The sequence below is a fragment of the Schistosoma mansoni genome, chromosome 3, assembly GCF_000237925.1.
Source record: "Schistosoma mansoni strain Puerto Rico chromosome 3, complete genome".
Lineage (NCBI taxonomy): Eukaryota > Metazoa > Platyhelminthes > Trematoda > Strigeidida > Schistosomatidae > Schistosoma > Schistosoma mansoni.
The window spans coordinates 26,398,766-26,424,526 of record NC_031497.1 but is presented as its reverse complement, the minus strand read 5'-3'; the positions used below and the strand labels follow the sequence as shown (position 1 = coordinate 26,424,526).

Here is a 25,761-nt window from a genome sequence, read left to right as displayed (position 1 = left end):
TCTTCAGACCAGATCGATTTCTAATTAGATTTTAATCCTAGTTGAATATCTTCTTGTATGATGAGGAACTATTAAACCTCAAAAAAGGTAGAGTTTTCAGTATATCATACAGGCTTGTTATGATTTTCAATTTATTTACACAGGTTTTTTTCTGATAAACCTTTATTTAATGTACTCTTTTCCACTCATACATCCCATAAACATACATATGAATATATTCACCCACCTGGGAGAGTAGAACGTACTTGCTACTGACTTTTTCTCACTCATTATATGCCTACAGCTCGTACAGATGTTTTCGCCCTCGCACTTCATGACACACACAAGTATAAACACTCAGGGAAGCTTGATGGCCATCTCTTCTTAGCATTCGCTACCATATCTTTTTGTTATATCTTGGACCTGTTGTTGTTTTATTAGACATAGGACAGACATTCTTTCAGCTTACATTTCCTGTACTAACCCATGTGTTACACAAATCAAAACTCATGCAATTGACATATATAAGCATACACAGCGGGGTGCCCGCATGATTTGATGGTATCGAAGTTTAGAACTTGGTTCATCCGGTTTTGCAACTGAGTGACAGGTTAGCTTAATCTCCGCCGATCTCCTCAGTTAGATAGCCTGGTTTCCCTCACTATCCCAGCAGTTGCACGTGAATGCTTTGATTCATATATTTCTATAAGAAAATCAATTGTAAGCCTCTCAATTTTACAGGAGGTTACCTGCTGTCTCAACAGCTTTGTGGTAACATCTCAAGTTGTAGAGTTATGTGTCGCGACCTCGAACCATAAAGGAAGTATCGATTACAGGCACATCAAATAGCACGAAGCCTAGGCTTAGGGCATCCTGTCAACTACATTCTCCTATTTATATAACCTGTCATGATGTCATCATCTATGTCAAGGTGATCTGAATAATATCTATTATTATTATCATTCCTGTAAACACCGTCACATGATATAAACATGTATTTATTTTGTCCATAATAATTTTAAGGGTCATGACCTCTAAATACATATACCTATATATTATCTCCCCCCCCCAAATTTCTTCCCTCTTCAATTTGACCTGTCCTTTTTTTTTCTTTTTTTTTTTATTAAAACAAAGAGCCTATAGATGACAGTAATATTTGATGAAAAAAAATTTTCTATCTATATATGTTTTACATTTAGAACAATGGCACATAGAACTAAATAAATGACTGGTTATTAGATTCAAATGTTTGTGTGAGTGTGTGTTGCTGTGTGGATTTTTCTTATATCTCTTTAATATGATTGGTTGACTTTTTTATCAAGCGTTGTTATAAGTGCTCTTTTTTTTTTAGATTTTGATTTTTATATTTTTGATTGTTTCAATCAAACATGTCTCACTTACGATCCAATTTAAAACACACACACGTAGGGAGGATATGTTGTTGTCGTTGTTGTTGTTCTGGTAGGACAACAGTTGTCTCTTAAACATTTACTATATATAATATTATTTTATTGCTAATTGACCACAGTTACCTCTATCAAGCAATCAGTCAATCAATCAATGGTGATTAATCAGTTATGTCATAACATTATCCCTTTCATATTATATTATGTGGTCATTCTTTATACAGTTCATCAAAATTCTTCAACTTAAGGAATATATATTATATTTAATATTTATACCATGGACCATTGCTCAATCATCAAATTGTTTATCAGGATGTAAATGTTCCATTAATAGTAATGATGGTAATGGATTCAATACAATAGCAGTCATTTGTTGTCTTATCAATCAAACTAGATTATCCCATTTAGTCGGAAATGATTATCCATTCGATATAAAACATTGTGGATATGATTTAATCAATCATCATTATGATCCTATTCATAATAAGATGATAATATGGCCTAATCATACTTTATGTTTATCATTATGGCGTCAATTAAAAATTCAGCTTACTGAAAATTCTTGGCCAAGTTTAATATCATCCAGTCATTCTAAACTACATATACAATCAAAATGTATGATAGAATTAGAAAGATTAGCTATTGTTGGTCAACTCAATGTATATGATGGTTTTATTCAATTGGATACTAATCAATTTCGTAATCATATTTTCCCCACCACCACCACCACCTCGACAACTACTCGTACTATTTCTAATGATGGTGGTGCCTTAAAATTACGTCGTTTTACTATTGAACAAACTAGTTTACATTCTATAAGTCAAGGATTTTTTGATGAAATTGGTGCTAATCATTTAATTGATTTAGAAATACGTCGTAATATAAATTTAACTGAGCATGGTTTAGGTATTGGTTGGTTAGCTAATTTAAAACATCTTCAATCATTAGATCTTAGTTTAAATCATTTATATCAAATTAATTTAGCTAGTTGGGGTCTACCAAAACATTATTCATCATTACATAATCTTGATTTAAGCGGTAATTATTTAATTCATTTAAAAGATCAAACATTTATACGTTTACCAAATTTAATTTATTTAAATTTAGCTAATAATTATTTAACTACATTATCATTGAATGTATTTCAAGGATTATCACATTTGAAAGTATTAGATCTCCAAGGTAACCAATTGAGAATGTATAGTTTAATAGTAACTATGCCAAATTTGAATATTATATTACCTCAATTAAAGCAGTTGATATTATCAAGGAATCCATTGGCGGTTATACCGACATCAAATGTAATAAGTAATATAAGTAATCATTCATCATCATCATTGAAATGGTGGTTTACAAATTCTTGTCCTAAACTAATGACTACCCTCTATTTAGAAAATATTGGATTAGTAAAATATAATAGAAATCAATCTAATTCATTACAATTACCTATAATTAATTGGGAGTATTGTAATAGTTTAACTGATATCTATTTAACTTATAATGATGATTGGTTAAAATGTATAGATCATCAATGGTTAAATGGAATTAATAATGGATCAAATGTACATCCTAAATTTCGTATTCATCCATCAACACTTGAATTATGTCCAAATCATAATGTTATGGTTACTAAGTCGGATCAATTAACTAATGCAATCAGTAGTACTACTACTGGTACTACTACTACTACTACTACTACTACCAAGGATGGTGGTGGTGATGATACATCATTACTTGGTATAACACATGTACGAACTACATCAATATCAATTCATTCTGTTTATTGGCCTGTTTCCAATCAAGATAATGTACATGCTCAGAATATACATAATCAGAATCAAAAGAATACTATGATTGGTAGTAATATAAATCCCCCTTCAATTAATTCATGGATAATTCTTTGCATAATAGTCTTTCTTATATTTGTAGTCTTTTTTACAATTGTATTTGCAATCATGTATTGTATTCGTTATTTAAATAATCGTTTAAATAAGCAAATATCTTATACATCTGATATGATGACGAATGGATTACATCACCATGAACAACAACCACTTCAAAAAACTCATCTAACACCGGATTTTAGTACTTATAAACCTTCTATCAATATGGATACTTCTTCACGAATACTATCTCCTTATTCATTTAATTGTATGGAGTTGAATAAAGCGAATCAATTATTTCATTATACCAATTTTCATCCAATGTGTAATTCATGTTTTAGTTTAAAACGTCATGCCGTTACACAACCTGTTAGTCCTGCTGACAGTGGTCTTGAAGATAGTACACCATTAACATTACAACAGACAAGACATATTTTCCCATCAATTGATCGACGATCAATACGTTCATCACGACGTTCACGTCATCAACATCAACATCATCATAATCATCGTCCATTTCTTGATACAAAATTTACAAGATGTCCATCAACATCTGTATCATCATCATTATTATTATTACAACATTCACCAAATCATCATATACGAGAAATGTCATATGGTTGGCCAATACCAATTAATTTATCATCAAATCGTGTAAATGCTGCTACTTCAACAGATGATGTTTCTATTGGACCAGCATCAACATCTGTAGATACTGGAGAGGATGCATGTAGTAGTACACCTAGCGATAAAGCGATAATTGTGAATTTATGTCAAGAATCCATGCAGCAAAACACTACTACTGCTACTATTACTACTACTAATAATAATAGTAATGATAATAATAATAATAGTAATAATAATAACGACTAATGAACTCTCGATTTCTATCACATTCATCATTGTACATGTGTGTGTGTGTGTGTGCTGACTGTAAATACTATTTTTAAGGGATTCAACTGCAAGTCGTGTGTTTATCACTTTTTCGCGGAGGTCATTATGTCAAGCATTTTTTCTTTCATTCAGCTAAAAACCAAAGTTTTTAAAGATAGATATATTCTATATACTTATACTACTACTATTATTTAAGCAAGATAAGAACTACACTGCTGTTAGTACTACTCCTATTCAGACTAGTACTTCCCTTGTTTTGTTTCTTCTAGAATATAAAGATGATTCTTTCTTCTTTTTTTTTCCTACAAATAAACATAATTTCATTTGTTATTTCTGATATTATAGGAGATAAGTTTGGGATAGCGTCACAAACTGTAGTCAATCAATTAAGCTTCGATATTATTCATGGTAATAAGTATCATTAAATTGTTTAGTAAGCGAAGCGGCCTCAAATACATAACCTTCATTGAGAAGATTAGATAAGCTGTAATGGCACTCCTCCTACACTTAAGTTTGCATAATTGAATTCATCATTGCTCATAGTTAAGTATATAAGTCTGTCCTTGGAAATTAACTGCTACACTATTGTAGACTATTTAGAAGTATATAAAAATCGTGTTGTTAAGTCCATTGATATTAATATTCCATTCAACATGTATACATTGCAAAACTTTGGTATTAATTCAGAGATAAACGTTACCCATTGTACTTACATTGTATTAGTTGAGATGCTCTATATTCACATTTTTATAGTAATCTGTAACTATTTATTCCTAATTTTTGAATTTCAAAAAAAATTATAAACAGATTCTATTTATTAAGCACTATGGAACTATAAATGTTAGATCACCACAGAAAAATTGGAAGCACTGGACGACTGTTTCGCCTCTTATGGGACTCGTCGGAAGTGCTCACCCACAGTCCCCATGTAGGACTCGAACTCAAGACATTCAGTCTCGAGTGATCGCTTAACCTCTAGACTACTGGGTCGGCTTCTATTCTATTTAACTGTGTATATGTGTCGCTTTTCTGATGTACTGTACTTGATAATGAACGTAATGTTATGCTTAAATTATCTACTAGTATGCATTAGAAATTCGTTCAAATGTACATCTTTAATAAACAATAATATAATTGAAGTTAGGACTTCACTTCTCTACGAGATGGTGCTCAAACCGGAAATATTAACCTTTATAACAAGTTTTTCTCACTCTTTCTTAACCACTAACAATTATCTACACAGATGTTCTGAATGTTCCGTGTTTGTCTAATTGTATATTAGGTGTCATTTTAAATGTAAACTGGTTGTATTGTTTATACTAAATAACTATATGTGATAGCATTTATTCAACTGATTTAATGTGATTTGTTCATAGCTATTAACTGATAGTCATGTAGTACTTGTTAGAATACTTATCTCTATTTACTGTGTGACTCATTACTCATGTTGAACATAGATGTGTACCTGTTAAAGCCCTTGTGTTTTCGTAATGAGTACTCCATTTACTTTTTGTATTTGTAGTATTCATAAGTACTTTTAAGTAGTCTGGATTGAAGTAACAGGCATAAGACTCAATCTAACCTAGAAAGGTTGTTTAGTGATTAAGATAGGTCAAACTATGCTTCACTAATGTGTCGGTTATATTGAAAGACTAGATGTGAAATCTTTGTTGAAAATGACCTACTAATAGTTAGCACTCAATCTGACGTGATAGATCAATAAAGAGAGCATTATTGCTTCTTTTACTCGTAAGTTTTGTTCTACATTATTTCCGTTTTCAATTCAATATAATAATTGTTCCGTGTACTATTTGTTTTATCTTCAGTGTATTATTTTATTTCATTATGATATTTATACAGAAAGCTTTTTTTTCAGAAGGGGGTTTTGCGGAGATTTCAGTATTTTTCATAGTCATGAGTCAATTGAAGCTAGACTACCATGGGAAACCTGGAAGCACTGGACAGCCGTTTCGTTCTATTGTGGGACTCCTCAGCAGTACACATCCACGATCTCGCCTCACGAGGTTCGAACCCAGGACCTACCAGTCTTTTTTTAGTAGTTTAGTGTGAAATTCTTTCGAGATAATATGTAGTTAGGGTTTTTATAGTTTTATATTCGTTTTCAAATATAAAGTGCCAAGTTATTTGTATATTTTGTAAACAACTAAATTGATGGTTAAGTGACTGAATGTCCTATGTTCAGCAAATTTAATGGACGTTGAAAACATTGAGGATAATCTCAGCCCATATATCTTTGTTTTATAGCAGTTAAGCGTAATCTTAAATCAAAGCATAATCTTTCACTTTTTAATTGTGTCTTTAACCCTAACCTTAGGTACTTTTGAACCTGATTATTCTATTTTACTGATTAGTATGAGAACTGTGTACTGCACGAGATTTTGAGCTGGGGCTCAGAGAACAAAACCCTATCAAAATCATCCCCCTGAACTACAAATCTTCTCTACCATTGCACGAGATCTAGTCCTTAAATTTGCATGTGTGTTAACCAACAAACCGACAACTTTGTTCATCATGTTTATATGATTTCATAAGAAGCCACGATTGTAAAATTTTCGGTATTGACTTTGTACACGGGGATTTCCGAAAATTGTAGAAATTCTTTAGTTTAACATACGTGATAGCTAAACACTAACACTGATGAAACCTGGCTCAGTGGTTCAGAGGTTAAGCGTTCGCGCTTGAGACTGGAAATGGGGTCACGGACGTATTGTAGTGTCTGGTACTATGTCAAGCTTGCATGGGTTGTTCTAACTTTCAAAAAGATCATTTTATCCATTCTTCTTGACCCACATGTTGACCTTGTGAATTATTTCCTTGTTAACTTTGACTTTTTATGTGTGTATTGCTTATCCTACTCATCAAATGTCTGCAGATTATTTTGATCTAATTATAAATATTGAGTCACGCTTTATGGAACTGAATTAGCTTACTCACCTTCTACGCTTCAATTTGCTTTCCCTCTTTTCACTCTGAATATCTGTCTGAATAACTGTGTGCTTGAAATAAACTCATCCAACGCAACCCGTATCAGACGTTTCATTACCGCTGTAGCACCAACTGGGTTAGCTTAGTTAACAAATGGAAGATTTATGTTTATAGTACGTTCTAAATCGAAGTCAGATCACGCACCACAGTATACTGTTGAAGAGATATATTCTAGGACCTAATGATTCTAGATTTTTAGTGGTAATTCAAACTATGAATTTATCAAAATGAAAGTATTCAGTTTATTGATTTGTATTATGAATAAATGGAACTGAACCGATGCATATATGTGCTAGGTTCTACTTTTTTTGATTGATTGAATGACTGGATAACACTTAACCTATTTCCTTTATACGCCTATATTCTACAAGAAAGTACTTAAACTTCAATTTTAGCCCATTTTTTAATCTCAAGTTTTCCTCTCACTCACTCACTCATTCTTAACCACTTACAATGTTCTACACAGATGTTCTGAATGTTCTGTATTTGTGTAGTTGTATATTAGGCGTCATTTTAAATGTAAAGTGGTTGTATTGTTTATACTAAATAACTATATGTGATAGCATTTATTCGACTTATTCATTGTTATTAACTGATAATCACGTAGTATATCTTATATATTGTATGATTTTATTGTTGTGTGACTCACTACTAATGATATATGTAAAGTCACAAGTGTAGGAGCCTATTCAATACGGAGTGGTAAAATAATAATCGTATCACCTTGTTTTTAAATATTCATTCATAAGTCCTTACCTTCCTCTATGTACTTTGTCTAATGTATTCTATTAGTATCTATGCTGTCAGTGAAGAATAGTGTTGCTTTAATCCTAGTGAACCATACCTGTAATTAGTAAATGAAGTAGATTATTTCACTTGGTATTGTTTATTTGAATCTTCCCAATGATGTTTAGGACTGCAATTGATCAGTTTCTTATTGGTAGTATTCAAACAAACAATACCAAATGAATTCAAACTTCATCCCATTGCACAAGCAAATGGCTATCAGGACTCAGTAACTGAGTGGATAATGCAATGGCGTTTGAAGCGAACTGTACTGGGTTAGAGTCCCAGAGTAAACATCAACTCCGAGCTGACTAGTCCCAAATAGGACGGAACGCGCGTCCTGGATTTCACTGCTAACCACTATCTATCTTTGCTTTGAATTAGATTATTTTTAATTCGTAGGAAGGATTTGAAAGCGACCAACTTGGTCTTGTGTGCAGTTAAGGGTATGAGGGCTAGTATCACTTCCCGGCTGCCCACACCGTGGAAGGGTATTTCTTGAGGGACCTGAAAAAGAAGTTGGATTAGTGTTGGTCTTAACGACCTGGGAGCGTGACCGCAGTGCCCAAGGGACATCTGCTTGAGGCCGGTCACGCACGGCCTTTTTGTGGGGGAGTTTTGACGTGTTAGCTCCGTTCTTCAAAAGTCCTTACCGCCGGAGACGGAAATCCGTGGGATAAGGCGAGGTGTGCATTTTTAGGGTCGACCTTTTCTAACCCCACCCCTCCTTGTGGGAAGGCAGCATCGCTGTCATGCTGGTTGTCTGAAGGAAACACCTTACTGCTTTCACACCTCTGTACAGTCAGCAGTACGACTTCGCCTTCGGACCTTGGGATTGCTAGGCAGCCATGTAAGTTGTGTCCACCCCGAGGCAGCGTGGAATGACATCCGAAAAGCTGTGGAATCAGCAGTGATATCCGCTAATAAGGTAAACCATAACGTTAGGGAGAAACAATGGATCTCAGCAGCATCTACCGCACTGATAGATGCTCGTAAACTCATCCCACCTGGCTCTGAGCATAACGAAGAGCGGAGTCAACTTAAGCGCAGGCTTATAAGAAGTCTACGTAATGATCGTGAACAGTGGTGGGTAGCGAAAGCAAGAGAGATGGAAAAGGCAGCGGCAATAGGTAACAGTAGGCAGCTATTCAGACTCGTTAAAGAAACCGGTATTAGGAACCCGAATATCAGTGAAACCATCTCAGATAAAGATGGGCATATAATTCATTCTCAATCCAGGAGGTTGGATCGATGGGCAGAACACTTTAGGGATCAGTTCAACTGGCCTTCAGCCACACTTCAATTACCCACGATCCCCAGTCGTCCTGAATGGCAAATTGATGTAAGTCCTCCAACCCTCTGTGAGGTTGAAAAAGCTATAGGAAATCTGAAGCGAGGGAGAGCAGCAGGCCCTGACAGGTTGACCCCTGAGATTTTTAAGGATGGTGGTCCAGTACTAGCAGTGAGATTGACTGAGGTCTTAGGTAGAATCTAGGAACTGGACGTAATTCCATCTGACTGGTCCCAATCACTGATTGTGCCAGTTTATAAGAAAGGACAAAAGTCCTCTTGTGACAATCACAGAGGGATCAGTTTGACTAATATAGTGTCTAAAATATTAGCTTCAATAATACTAGGTCGCCTAACCAAAGCTCGTGAAGAGCAGACTAGAGAAAACCAAGCTGGTTTTCGACCTGGACGTGGTTGCATAGACCAGATATTCACCCTACGTCAGGTCCTAGAACATAGACACAAATTCAGACGTCCCACAATAGTAGTATTTCTTGACCTTAAGGCGGCATTTGACTCTGTTGATCGTGAGGTTCTATGGCAATGTTTGTCACTGAAAGGAGTACCAAAGAAGTACATTAACCTCATAAAGGCTCTCTACTCGAGCACAACTGGTCGAGTTAGAGCCTATGGCGAACTGTCATCAGAACTGATTACCACAAGTGGCGTTCGTCAGGGCTGTCCACTCTCCCCATTCTTGTTTAACTTTGTCATTGACTTACTTTTAGAGATAGCACTTTCATCAGCTAAACCTCCAGGAGTTGAACTTTTACCAGGAGACTCACTTGTCGACTTAGAATACGCCGACGACATAGTTTTACTCGGTGAAGACGCTGACAACATGCAGAGTCTTCTGACCACTATAAGCAACAATGCAGGCATGTTCGGAATGCGATTCTCTCCCTCGAAGTGCAAAATGTTACTTCAGGATTGGGTTGCATCGACACCTGAACTAATGATAGGGAGTGAAGTAGTTGAGCGTGTAGACCACTTCACTTATCTTGGAAGTCTCATCAGCCCTTGTGGTCTGGTATGTGACGAAATCTCAGCACGGATACAGAAGGCTCGTCTAGCTTTCGCCAACTTGCGTCATTTATGGCGTAGGCGAGATATCCGTCTAGCAACCAAAGGACGGGTTTACTGTGCAGCAGTTCGCTCCGTCCTACTCTATGGCAGTGAAACATGGCCAATAAGAGTAGAGGATATTCGTAGGCTACTAGTGTTCGATCATAGGTGTCTTCGAAGCATTGCTCGTATATCCTGGGACCACCGGGTAAGTAATGCAGTTGTTAGGAAACGAGTACTAGGTAGGGATGGCAAATCGATTGATGAAGTAGTGAAACTTCATCAGTTGAGATGGCTGGGACATGTGTTACGTATGCCCGACCACCGACTGCCCCGACGTGCAATGTTTCATGGTGTAGGAGTAGGTTGGAAGAAAGCTAGGGGTGGCCAGACCAAAACGTGGCACAAATCAATGAAGTCACTGACAAGTGGACTGGGCCATGTTGGTAGGTGTAGACTACCTGGTTGGGATTCGCGAGATGACAGCAACCGATGGTTAGAGACCTTGAATGACATGGCTCAAAATCGTTTGCAATGGCGAAGATGCATCCACTCTTTGTGTTCTACCAAATTCTAATCTTCTGAATTCCTCATGTCTTTATCTTTTTCTCTTTCCAAATTTATTTCACTGTACTATACTCCTTCAATAATTTCTTGAAACCCCTAATCTTTTGGATTTCTGATTATACTCCTACTACTTCTACCACTATGGGATTTGAATCGACAACTGCATCTCTGTGCTAATGTGGTATGGCAACTCGAACTGATGTACGTACGTACGAAGTTCTACGTTGTGACTGACTGATTTTTAATTCGTGCAGTAAAATCATCTCTCAACTATTTTTTATATACTTGAATTATCGGTTCATTGTTTTGTTTAAATGAAACATCTAAACAAAGAAGGACTTTGATAAGGATTAGATGATCTATCTACTAAGATAAAGAATAATACGAATAAATTTTTATACACAATAGATTATCAAATACCTTGATCCTTGACCGTTTACCTTCAGTTACTTACTCTTGTTACCCCTCGTAGAGGAGAATAGGCCACACACCAGCATTCTCTATCCAACTCTGTCCTGGATAATCTTTTCAAGTTAACGTTCATCCTTTTCATGTGTTTTTTCGTCTTCCTCTTTTCCGTATCTCTCCAGCATTCCAAGTTAACGCCCGTTTCGTGATGCAATTTGCTAATTTCCTTAATATATGTCCTATTCACCTTTAACGTCTTTTCTTAATTTCCTCCTCAGATAGAAGTTGGTTTGTTCTATCCCACAATAGGGTGTTCTTCATAGTATCCGATCAACGAACATTCATTATCTTGTGTAGACATTTGTTTATAAAGACTTGTACTTGATGATGGTTGTAGAAGTTCTCTAAGGTACAGCTCCATACACTAGAACTATTTTGACTTTCGTATTGAAATTCTAACTTAGATGATCTAAATATTGTTACTTTATTGATTATTTTGAAAATAAAAATCTCAAATGATTGTGTTTAACAATAGTTCTTAATTGAAGTATCTGTATATATGTTTAGGTCTAATAAATTGAAGTTGAAATCTGAGACTACTTTCAACTTCCATGGTTATAAATTGTGTATCAAGCACACAATTGCACATTTTTCTAATCACTGCACTCTGATCACTGTGATTTGTATTTTTTGTTGTTGTTGAAAAATCGATATTATGTTACTATCTAAAAAAACTATCTAACTGAATCACAAAGTTCATATTAACAAACGAAACAAGAATATTTCTGTTTCTGTGTAATTAATAAACCATCATTAATAATAATGGAATACTCTCAGTTTCGTGTAATGAAACAGTTATGAGTAACAGAATTGAACAATCGTCGCTTTGTAGGTATGTTGGTTGGAAAAAAGCTAGGGGCGACCAGACCAAAACGTGGCACAAATCCATGAAGTCACTGACAATTGGACTGAGCCATGTTGGTAGGTGTAGTCTACCTGGTTGGGATCCGCGAGATGATAGCAATCGATGGTTAGAGACTTTGAATGACATGGTCCAAAATCGTTTGCAATGGCGAAGATGCATCCACTCTTTGTGTTCTGCCAAATTCTAATCTTCTGAATTCTTCATGTCTCTATCCTATTTCTCTTTCTAAATTTATTTCATTGGATTATACTCCTTCGATAACATCTTCAAACCCTAATCTTTCCGATTACTGCTTATACTATTACTATTTCTATCACTATGGGATTTAAGTCGACAACTTCATCTCTGTGCTAATGTGGTATGGCAACTCGAACTGATGTACGTACGTACGAAGTTCTACCTTGTGACTGACTGGCTGTGTATCTTAATGTGATTGAGTTTGAAATGGTGACATTGAACGCCAATCCTGTGATTCTAATAGTTAAGCATTGCTCGTGGGACATAAAGGTCTTGGGTTAGGTCCCTGACAAGGTCTTAGGTGTTCATTGCTGAAAAGTCTTAGGACAAAATAGCTGTTCAATTATTCCTGATTTTTAATAGTACTCAGAATGAGATCAGTCCGTAATTAATCCAACCGACAAATTAAACCAAAGTCCTTGACACCTCTTTAACTAAATCATTGAAATAAATTCTCAGTATTCATTGGTAAATTACCTTAAGATTCCAATGAAGAGTCATGAATATAGTATGTTAAGTTATTTGCTTTACAGCACTAGTAACATCAACTCTGGGATGCAGGTACATTCAGCTGACGAGTCCCAAACAGGAAGAAAAGTGCGTCTTTGATTCCACTGCTAGCTACCACCCATCCATTTCTGCTCATAATGCTTGTGATTTAGGAAAATATCGAGACAAACCTTACAGGATACACATATGACAATAATAGATCGACCAATTTCAATCCTAGACATCACTTGGAAGATTCAATCAACCAATAAAAAAATGAAGTATTAACATGTGTTAACAAACGAAAGAAGTTATCAGGTGTGTGGTATGGAGTTAGTTGGTGAATTGTAAACCCATTAATAGTGACCCTTGCATCAATCATGAGCTCAAACTTCTGAAAATCTTCATAAACCTAAATATTTATGGAATATGTCATGTCGATATACTTGTTGGGAACGTTAGATCCCCAGAACTCATTTGGGAAAGGTCCTAATTTTGTAGTTTTATTCTGGAAATTTGAACTGTATGTTTTCGCGCCAAGAAACGCTAAGTTGACCTATAGCTTACATTTCCCACTCGGAATTCCTTGGCTGTCTTTGGTTGACAAACTTTTTTAGTACGCTATTTTGTGGCTCTCCCAAGGCCGTTTCTGTCATTGTATAAATAAACTTGATTTGTGTGCTTAGTGACCTCGTATTTTGTGGGTGCTTGTAGAATACATTTTCTACGCTTCATCAAGACTTCTTGATCTAGTTAACAGGGTCGGGGACAACAGATTAGAATTAGCCTATCGTGTCATTGTGTCATTGACCTTCGTTTCGTTTATCGAGTAAGGTGAACTCGTAATAGCATCAAACATATCAATACTACGACACTCAATCTACCACTTTACATTTTGATCACAATTTCACCTTTATCATTGTAATAGAAAAAGTACTATTTGCACTAAACGAAAATTCAAACAAATTCTATTATTCATTTATTTATAAGTAATGAAATTCCTCCAACGATAAGCCGTGATCAAATACTGGTCTATTTTCACTGCATGAGTTTTGTAATATAGTGAATTTGGCATCTACTCCATGTTATCAAGTTGTTTGACAAGTGCTATGCTTACTAGGTATTCAATTAAGATTATTGAATCACTACTACTGTCCATCATTGGTTATAATTCGACATTTTCATGTTTGCAGTATCAAAGTTTCTCTGTGTACTAGACAAAACGATGACCAATCGAATCGTTTTACCCACTCCCACACTTGAGTTGAAGCCCATAGTCAAGGATCTCCTATATACATTTGACTAGTCGTACTTCAGAAAATTGTTGATGGTCATCTATAATTCTCTGAAAAATTCTCCAGAAGCCAGGTAAAATGTTGTTAATTCTTTGAGTAATCAACATTCTTTGAAGGTTTCAAGAAAAAGTTTAGTGTATAACTTATGTTTTTTAGAAGGGGGTTTAGTGGAGATTTTAGTAATTTTATGTAGTTGAAATCATGAGTCAATTGAAGCTATACCACCATCGAGAACCTGCATACACTGGACGGCCGTTTCGTCTTACTGTGGGACTCCTCACCAGTGCGCATCCACGATCCCGACTCTCGAAATTCCAACCCACGACCTATCAGTCTCGCGCGCGAGCATGCTTAACATCTAGACCACTGAGCCGGCCGGCACTCAACGATGTTAATGTCTAACTTCAACCGATCCATGAAATTGAGCAACCCTCCACCATTGTCTTCAGTGAGTTACTATCTTTCAACAGACCTGGTTGAACTCCAATGGTCACTGCTTCTTACTAGAACTCCAGGAAATACCTCATGGAGCCAGTCACTGGTGAGCATATGATCATTGTTAGACTCACGCTTTCAACTATGAAAATACTAAATCTCCACGAAACCCCTTCTGTTTTCAAAAAAAAGTAAAATGGCAAACTATTTTTCATATTTCACTGTATATTAATCATTTAAGCGAAAAAATTTCAATGGATATTTATCATCATCATCAGCAGCAACAGCATCCTCATATTAAAGGTGTAGGCAATTGTAATTTGTACAAATAACTACTACATTGTCAAATTAGTTTCATTTTGTAAATTTATTTATCGCATACCTTATTTTATGTGGTCTACCTTTTTTCTTCCTGTCCTCTGTGGGATTACATCGTTAGTAGTATGCATTATGGTCTGCCATCATCTATGTTTGATGTTGATAAGCTTATTAGTCTATTACTATTATTACCCCATTATTATTATTATTATTATTATTATTATTATTATTATTGTTTACACCCTTTTCTATGTTGTTTTTGTGTTATTGTATAAAGGAGTTAATTATTTCTGTTTTAAATAAAATATTTTCATCAGTTTTTTTCTCATTTTTTTGTTTCTCCCTCCCTCCCTCTCTCTTTCTCTCTCTCTCCCTCCCTCCCTTTCTATTTAGACAACAACTACTCGTAAACTAAGTATTGGTCATTTATTTCATTTAATTTCATTAGATGAAGATTCAATTGGTGTGACAAGTTATCGGTTCGTTGAGGATAATTGTTTTTTTGTTTTTGTTTATTTATTTCTTATTATAATGATAACTGTTCCCTTTTAGTTACTAATAACAATAATAATGGTAATTATTATTATTACTACTTGGTTACTAACTTTTTCACTGTTCGCTTAACTTATTAGCTAGTGGTGGTATTATTATATTTATCTGTTTGCCATTAATAAAAGTAACTTTTCCCATCTGACTAACAGTAGTAATAGTGAGTAAAGATGGATAGTGGCTAGCAGTGGGATCCAGGACAAAGCGCGTTTCGTCCCATTTGGGACTCGTCAGCTGGATATACCTGCATCTCAGAGTTGGGAGACTCTGGGACTCGAACCCTGTACCGTTCGCTTCAAACGCCATCGCTTTATCCACATAGCTACTGAGTCCTGATAGTTACTTGCTTGTGCAATGGGGTGAAGTTTAAATTCACTTAGTATTGTTTGTTTGAATCTTCCCATTGATGTTTACGACTGCGATTGGTTAGTCTCTAATTGGCATATGTGCATACCGTGTATATTGCCTCGATATAGCCTTATTTCACAAGCATTATAAGCAAAGCTGGATAGTGGCTAACAGTGGAATCCAGGACAAGCGCGTTTCGTCCTATTTGGGACTAGTCAACTGGATGTACCTGCATCTCAGAGTTGGGAGACTCTGGGACTCGAACCCAATACCTTGTGCTTCAAACGCCATCGCTTTATCCACTTAGCTACTGAGTCCTGATAGCCACCTGCTTGTGCAATGGGTTGAAGTTTAAATTCAAGATACAAAAAGGTACAAGTAAACAACACCAAGTGAATAGTAATAGTGGTTAGTATGATTAGGTAACAAATGTGATGATAAATATCCGTAGTCTAAAGGGATGATTTTCGACAAAACATAAAAGATTATATTGATGATATTGTCTAGAAAGACTCTAGAAAGATTCTCCAGTAAAACGATCCAATTTATCCGGTTGCTTGAACCAAATTAGATGATGCACGGGTTCAAACCTGTTACCTAATCCTGTAAAACAGTCGCTTAGTTGTCAAAATGTTTTACTTTCAACTATTAGTTCGCAATTTCTAGTCCTTCTACACCTAATCAGTCTTGGAAGCCGGACGATATCACTATTTCTCATGCATGAAGTGGGGCTCAACTAGTGCATAAACTATATGTACAGATTGGCTAAAGTTAAACATATCGACTATTATATATCGTCTTAATGGCATCATGGCTTAACTTCATCAGTCAGTCAGTCAGGATTTGAAAGTGACCAACTTGGTCTCATGTGCTGTTACGGGTATGAGGGCTAATATCACTTCCCGGCTGCCCACACCGTGGAAGGGTATTTTTTGAGGGACCTGAAAAGAAGTTGGATTAGTGTTGGTCTTAACGACCTGGGAGCGTGACCGCAGTGCCCAAGGGACAACTGCTTGAGGCCGGTCACGCACGGCCTTTTTGTGGGGGATTTTTGACGTGTTAGCTCCGTTCTTCAAAGGATCTTACCGCCGGAGACGGAAATCCGTGGGATAAGGCGAGGTGTGCATTTTTAGGGTCGTTCTTTTCTAACCTCACCCCTCCTTGTGGGAAGGCAGTATCGCTGTTATGCTGGTTGTCTGAAGGAAGCACGTTACTGTTGTCACACCTCTGTACAGTCGGCAGTACGACTTCACCTTCAGACCTTTGGATTGCTGCTTTTATTCTTACCGCTCTTCAACTGACCTGTCTGGCATATTAGGACCTTGAGGAACGTTTGTTCCAGCCAGTATAGCTCGATTGATTCATCACGATAGGCAAGCCCAACCACCACGTCAAGGTAGCAGCAACGGTCGGGGCTTAACTTTATCGTTCGATCCTATATGTCGTTGTAGCCTTCCACTCCTTCATGATACCTTAGTTTGGAATCAAAGAACTATCCACTCTTTATCTCCTTGTTGATTTGATTTGAATCAAAAAATGAATAAGTAACTAATTTTCTTGTTTATGTTTGTTCATCTTTGTTTTTTAGAGAAATAGATAAACTTATTAAAATCACTTATTCATATGCATTACAAGTTCCAGATGCAAAATCTTATGTTTCATTACATACTAATTTTACAAGTGATTCAACAATTATCTTAAATTGGAATTACCTTGATAATTATTTATGTAATCGTGGAATTAGTGATTCATTTCGATTGCTCCCGGTAACTAATATACATTATATCATGTTTGTTTATGTGTATTTCCATTTCAATTTGTTATTATTTTTTTTTAATCGTTTGTTTCTATGACTTGAGAATCACGTGAGTCTTACTTTGAGTGAATCTATGCAAAGAACGAGAAAGTACATAGCTTCAATGCATATTTCTTGTTGGTATCGTCTTGTTTGAGGACAATGTTGTCAGCAGTTAGTTCAAACAGAAATAAACCAACTTGTGCCTAATAGAACAGTAGCTTACTGGACCCCCAAATGTCCTGGTACGGCCGAGAGTGGGGAGAGTCCGCTCTCCTTCTCGAAATGCTCTCACATGACCACCCGTATATAGCCTCTGTCAGGGAAGTCCTACTCACTGCCTTCTCACAGTGGCATGACTGTTGTTTATTAAATTGAGAGGACGAAAAGCCAATGTACGGTGCTTTAACCGGGTTGGTGGACACGGAATATTCACCTAGGGGAGTTGGAAAACCCTGATTCCAAACCAATGGTGCACATGGACTGGCTCCAGTATCCTGTTGAGGGAACAAATGGCGTATGAATCAATCGTTGGTCACCGGCTACCATGGGACTGCATCTCCTCACGATTCTCCTGCACTGCCTTGTGGATCAGACCTTTAGGTCGAAGGCTCCGTCCAGGTGTGGCCCCCTAAGTAAACCACCTGCTTGTGTTTGGGCACCTGGGCAGTATCACAGCCCTCACACAAATCGAATGAGATTTGTGCGGTACATATGTATGTGGTGCTTCCTTGTACCAGTATTTATGTGTTTCAATCAATCAATAAATAAATAAGCTTACTGGTTGATATACCTGACTTTTGACCAGTTAGTTAAAGGTTTGAATTTCGCTCCACTTTACTTTTGCTACCCGGGTTGTATTATCAGTCAACAGATATGTTTGACCTAAAATCATAAACACAACCCTTGTACTGAGGTTCATCCATTTTGTTAAATAGATATTTGATGTGTGGGCGAGAATGATAATGATTGGTTGTCTTGATGAGTCAGACATTAGACAGGATGACAGGTGTTATGTATATATATATTTCCCTATCCTTATTATAGTTTGACACTTATTGAGACTTATTGACTGTTCCATGTGTCGGATTTTGGTGTGAAATATATTGACGTTATAGTCAGGCTAATATTGTGTTCTTGATCTGAGTTCTGTTGAAGTCCTGTAGAATAGACACTGGGTGGGAATCTAGTGTAGATATTCGTCTAAGATAAATTAACGTCCCACATACGTGTAAGAAGTAAAAGGACTGTTATAACCAGAACCCCCTAAAGTTATAACCAGCATCCTCTCTCTCTCTCTACGTTTATAACAATTGGCGACGGCATTCATGCGTTTATAACATTGGCGACGGTGATTAAAACGGATCTACGCTTACGTATTCAGTTAAAGTGAACTTTGTATCAAGAAAATGGATGATCTGAAAACCTTTTTGCAACAACAAAATACTCTTATCGAATTATTAGTCAAAAATATGTCGATATCCTCAAGAACTGATGTGTCTAATTCCACTATGACTCCGGATTCTATTGCTAATTCAATAGCTGAATTCAGATTTGATCCAGAAAGTGGAGTTACTTTTGAGGCGTGGTTTAAACGCCATGAGGATTTATTTATTAATGAATGTAAAGAGTGGGACGAAAGTTCGAAATTGAGATTATTATTACGAAAGCTCGGAGTGTCCGAACATGAAAAATTCTGTAATTTTATCCTCCCAAAGAAGCCATCCGACATAACGTTCAAAGAAACAGTTGAATGCCTGACTCGTATATTTGGTGAACGGTCATCAATTTTTCACACTAGATACCAGTGTCTTCAACTTGTAAAGAAAGTACAGGACGATTACGTAACGTATGCAAGTATCGTGAACCGGGAATGTGAGCGGTTCCGATTACAGGAAATGTCCTCAGATCAATTCAAGTGCCTTATTTTTGTATGTGGATTACAATCTCCAGTAGATGCAGATATTAGAACACGGATTCTAACGAGAATCGAACAAGATCCTAATATCAGTCTACAATCAGTATCTGAAGATTGTCAAAGAATGGTTAATTTGAAGCATGACACGAATCTCGTAGAAAGGAACAGTGAACACGTTGGAGTTAATGCTTTACGTAAATCTTTAAATGGAAATAAAGATTCGAACTCCCAGAAAATCCCAAATCAAGTGAAACACAAAACGTCATGTTGGCGATGTGGTAAGTGTCATTCTGCCAATGTTTGCTATTTTAAAAAACGAGTATGCTTTCAATGTGGTAAATATGGTCATGCTCAAGTATGTTGTAAAAGTAGGCCGAAGGTTTCTGACCGTGAGCATAAGTTCCGTAAACGAAATAAGATGCAGACTTCAAAATCAATACCGCATAACTCAAATGTTGTTCTGGCTACAAAAAGTGAGCATTTCTTCTCTAAAAGGAAGTATGTAACTATTTTTTTCGATGGCAAACCGGTCAAACTACAAGTCGATACTGGGTCTGACATAACATTAATTTCTAGAGAAACTTGGATTAAAATTGGTCGACCCCGATATCAACCTACATGTCATAATGCTAAGAGTGCGTCAGGAACTAATATTACTCTCCTTGGAGTAATACAGCTACCTCTCACGTTTGGTGAAAAGACTATGACCGGAAAATGTTACGTATCCGGGAACTGTCATACCAATCTATTAGGTATTGATTGGATTGATAAATTTGGTTTGTGGGATTTACCGTTGAATGTACCGAAAGCAGAATCCCAGTCATGGCCAGAAACGACAAAGCCTTGGGTCCGACTACATGTTGATTATGCTGGACCAATAAGTGGACAATATTTTTTGGTGGTGGTTGATTCATACTCAAAGTGGCCTGAAATTTATGTGGTACGAAGACCATCTACGTCTGAAACACTGCTACATCTGAGACAACTATTTGGTAGGTTTGGTACACCTAATGTTTTGGTTTCAGATAACGGGACGCAGTTCACGTCGTTAGAGTTTGCGGAGTTCTGTAAACAGAATGGAATCGAGCACGTTAGAACTCCACCGTATCACCCTAAGTCGAACGGGCAGGCAGAGAAATTTGTTGATATTCTTAAACGAGCTCTCTTAAAGATGGGAGGAGAAGGCAACGTAGAAGAGGCTCTGCAACAATTTCTCATTTCCTATAGAATTACGCCAAGTCCAAACTGTCAAGATGGGAAATCTCCAGCCGAAATAATGTTTGGCCGACCGATTAGAACATTTTTTGATGTTTTGAACCCGAAAGACAGAATCAGTGGACTACAAAAAAATAACAAAGGGAATTGCCTGAAAATTCGAGAATTCAAAGTAGGTGACTCAGTTTATGCACGGGATTTCCGGCCTGGCAAGCCAAAATGGATTTTTGGGTTTATAAAAAAACGACGTGGTACAGTATTATATGAAGTGATGGTCGAAAATACACTAATTATTAGACATGTAAATCAACTGCGAGATAGAAAATGTGTTTATGAGTCATCTAAACTCAAACCATTACCAATGGAAGTATTATGTGATACGTTTGATATTCCACCACCACCACCACAAGTTGAAATGAGAAAAAATGATCTAGAATCAGAAGTTAGACGAAGGTCATTCAGGAAACGGAAACAAACGAAATTTTTTCAAATAGACCCCAAAGTGAAATCATACGATCGAACTTCGCGAGGGAGGTGATGTGTGGGCGAGAATGATAATGATTGGTTGTCTTGATGAGTCAGACATTAGACAGGATGACAGGTGTTATGTATATATATATTTCCCTATCCTTATTATAGTTTGACACTTATTGAGACTTATTGACTGTTCCATGTGTCGGATTTTGGTGTGAAATATATTGACGTTATAGTCAGGCTAATATTGTGTTCTTGATCTGAGTTCTGTTGAAGTCCTGTAGAATAGACACTGGGTGGGAATCTAGTGTAGATATTCGTCTAAGATAAATTAACGTCCCACATACGTGTAAGAAGTAAAAGGACTGTTATAACCAGAACCCCCTAAAGTTATAACCAGCATCCTCTCTCTCTCTCTACGTTTATAACAATTGGCGACGGCATTCATGCGTTTATAACAATATTATTAGTATAAGATCGAATAACAGTTCTGCAATATGGGACGATTGATAAATGTTGAAAATATGAACCACTGGATTCCATCAAACTCTATAATATAAATTTAAAATGCTTTCCATTCTCAAGGGTGAAGGCGGTTATGCTTCATTCTGAGTTGATTGACAGCTTCTCCAACGCATATCTAAATAGTGTCAGTTCGTGATGTGATAGCTAATTTCAAACGGAACATTCTCTATAAGTTCAGTATTACATCAATAATGATAGTAATACATTGGTATACTTGATATTAATGTTTAATTATAGATAGGATGACTTGCATTACCTTGATCTTTACACTTACCCTCATTTAATACAATATAAGATCCATCTATAATAATTAATATAAAAAAATGTTGCAGTTAATTATATCATTCCTAATACAATAGTACTGTTTATAAACTGTGAACAGATACGTTACCAAAATGCCAATTTTTACAGCACATAAGTCTCAAATATCTATCCATTAGCTACTTCAACTCATTATACTATTAAGAATATCATTAGATGAACAAAGTAGTTGAGTGATCGATCGGATCAAGACAGTTCAAAAAATTACGTTGATTATTTATCTGAGCTATGAAAACATTTGAAGATATCCTATCTGTAGCCTATGAATAACTTTACTTAGACGCTTTTCTATCTTCTAAGGCTTAATTTTATTCTCTATCTTGAAATCTAATAGTCCTTCATCTCGTATCTTTTCGAGTCATATTCTCTCTGCTTATTCTTGTTCATTGACCATTGCTCCTAGATTATTTCGAGTTCTTTTTTATTCATCTTTTTAAATTCATTCTGTTATACTAATGACCACTTGTACCATCACAAATTCATACCAAGTTTTATGTTGACCATAAATTGAGTTTTTGTCTCATCCATATTTTAATCATCATGTTCGCATGTTTTTCCTGCCTTTCTACATGTTATATACTAATTTAAAACTGTACAGGAAAATAAACTGACAAGTAACTAGTATAGGTCCTACTGAAGTGAGCCCCCGAATGCCCTGGTACGGCCGAGAGTGGGGAGAGTCCGCTCTCCTTCTCGAAATGCTCTCACATGGCCACGCGTATATAGCCTCTGTCAGGGAAGTCCTACTAACTGCCTTCTCGTGGCGGGGGTGTCGTTTACGAAATTGAGAGGACGAAAAGCGAATGTCCTGTGCTTTAACCGGGTTGGTAGACACAGAAAGTCCAAATGGCGTATGAATGAATCGTTGGTCACTGGCTACCATGGGACAAATCAAATGAGATTTGTGTGGCGCATATGTATCTGGTGCCTCTTTGTACTAATATTTATGTGTTCAAATAATAATAACTACTGAAGTGAACGAAGACTTAAGTACGGCAAACCAATATATATATATATATATATATATATATATATAGAGAGAGAGAGAGAGAGAGAGAGAGAGAGAAAGAACGCACTCTAATTTACTGGTACTGTTAGGTTAATACAGATTGGAGAGTGTATTTAAAACGATTATTAGCTTATATCGTATGACCAGACGCTATTCATAAATTGTTTTTTTTAGCGAACATTTGTGACATCACTGTTAATAATGTGAAAGTATACCATACATGCAAATTGTATAATTAGAGGTAACATTATTTTAAGGTAAAGTGTTATTGATCAAATACACATACCATGATAATCATAAATCTTTTATTACAAGCTATTTAACTATTTTACAATGTGTCCAGCATCAAATAAACTTGAACAATGCAAAACTTGTTCACACTATAAACTGACATCGGTTGAAAAGCCACTTAAAACGATTATGAGGGCAATGAACAACTGTTTTTGTTAAAAGACCTTTCAACTTCTCGAACATGTTTTCAGAGATCAGGAAGATGTTGTAAATGTATGCACAAGTCAGTATTCGTTAGAAATGTCATGGAGAACTGTAAGAAGCTACTGACTATGTGTTCCACTATCTTGATCGGACATTTATTGAATATCTTACCATCTTAGAATGTTTCCAGAAGGTTTTAGTATTTCAAATTCACAATCGATTCAATGTAGTCTTTCTTTTTCTGTACATAAACTAACTTTGAATGTGACGCTTCCTTCTGTATTGTCGTCTAGGTTTAAAGTGTAGGTGATTCTGGGGGACTAGTAGGCGACTAAAAAGTTATTAAATAAAGATTAGTTTGAGCGAAAAGTTTTCTTTTCGGCGAATTAATTTTCAAAACTGTACAATCACAAATATATATACCTATTTTTCGAGATGATGATAATTACAATAATAGTGATAATAACGTTCTGTTATATACATTACTCATTCGAATCGACGTTTCTCAGTTCTCTTAGAGTTGGACCTTAGTATTCGCATTCTGGATTAAGCGTTGAAGGTCTGTTTTTGCGTTAACTTCATTTGAAACCTACTTCTCATATACAGGGAGTAGAATAATATGGATTTTTTTTAGTAAGAACTAATGATACTTCTCGAATACATTGACTGAATTCCTTGGGAAGAGCTTCGGACCCCCTACTCATTAATTGGAAACTAAATTCTGGAACCACTATAATATCATGTCATAATATGTCCATATATCTAGATTGATCACTTTCTTTTCTGACTTAAATAAAATATTAACGTTTATATAGAGAAAGTCCAATTTAGTTAAACTAATGGATCATAAGGGGGAGCACGGAATACAATAGACAGTTTGGATGCAACCAGACGATTAGGACTTCGCAGATGACCTACCACTTCTATCCCATACACAGCAATAAATGCAGGTCAAGACAGCCAGTGTAGCAGCAGTCTCTGGAGAAGTAGGCCTCAACTTACATAAGGGAAAAAACAAGATCCTGAAACACAACACGGAGAACATCAATTCAATTACACTTGATGGAGAAACTCTGGAAGAGGTGGAAAATTTGATGTATCTGGTCATCTGCATCATCGATGAACGTAAAGGATCCAATGCAGACGTAAAAGCAAGGATTGGCAAGGCAAAGAAAGCATCCCTACAATTGAAGAACGCGCGAAACTGGAAGCAACTGTCTACCAAAATCAAAATCAGAATCTTCAATACGAATGTCAAAACAGTTCTACTGTACGGAGCTGTACCTTAGAGAACTGCTACAGCCATCATCAAAGAAGTACAAGTATTTATAAACAATTGTCTATACAAGATAATGAATGTCCGTTGACCGGATACTATGAGCAACATCCTACTGTAAGAGAGAACAAACCAACTTCTATCTGAAGAGGAAATTAGTAAAAGACGTTAGAGGTGGATAGGACATATTTTATGGAAATCACCAATCATCACGTAACGGGTATTAACTTGGAATCTTGAAGGAAAATGAGAAAGAGGAAGACGAAAAAACACACTGCGTTGAGAATTGGAATGAGACATGAAAAGGGTGAATAGCATCTGGAAACAACATGAAAGGATTATCCAGGACAGAATTAGATGTAAATGCTGTTGTGTGACCTATTCTCCTCTATGAGAGGTAGCAGGCACAAGTAAGTAATAGATCATAACTTTCATACACTAGCAGACTCAATAATCAGATTATTCTTCTGCAAAGTATTATTTCTACATCTAGATCATGTACCACAACTAGGATGTAACGCAGTTTCTAGATTCCGTTGCTAGCTACAATCCATATATTCTATAAAAAAAATATTGGTGTTATAACGATTGCTTGAATGAGTGTCCTGTTTAGTATATGAACGTGCTGATTCCCGCCAATAAGAGAAGAGCAAATTATCGATCAGAGCAATGATACACAAAAACCGTGTGAGCAGTCTTGATTACTTGTCAGTCCTCCTTTCTGCCTAGCCCAGCCAGTTGTACCGTTTTTTTTACGCTTATAACAATATTATTTCTTAGTTGAAAGCGTGAGTTAATTGAAGCTAGACCTCCATGGAAAACCTGGAAGCACTGGACAGTCGTTTCGTCCTATTATGGGAATCCTCAGCAGTGCGCATCCACGATCCCGCTTCGCGAGATTCGAACCCAGGAC

General features: G+C 36.3%; 1 protein-coding gene and 1 non-coding gene across 2 annotated transcripts in view; one reads left to right on the top strand and one right to left on the bottom strand.

Moving 5' to 3' along the window:
* Positions 1 to 1,588: 1,588 nt before the first annotated feature.
* The window catches only part of Smp_197410 (putative dep domain containing protein), a gene marked incomplete at both ends in the record, with an annotated part of 57,514 nt that continues 33,341 nt past the window's right edge, over positions 1,589 to 25,761 (top strand). Inside the window, 5 exons of the mRNA XM_018799807.1 lie at positions 1,589 to 2,423; positions 2,535 to 3,010; positions 3,092 to 3,731; positions 15,432 to 15,462; positions 17,469 to 17,646. Coding sequence (XP_018651560.1) covers positions 1,589 to 2,423; positions 2,535 to 3,010; positions 3,092 to 3,731; positions 15,432 to 15,462; positions 17,469 to 17,646 — 2,160 coding nt within the window. The remainder of the gene's footprint in view (positions 2,424 to 2,534; positions 3,011 to 3,091; positions 3,732 to 15,431; positions 15,463 to 17,468; positions 17,647 to 25,761) is intronic.
* Smp_tRNA_01935_Pseudo_TTG.1.1 lies at positions 16,128 to 16,196 on the bottom strand. The gene has a single exon. It is a non-coding gene (tRNA).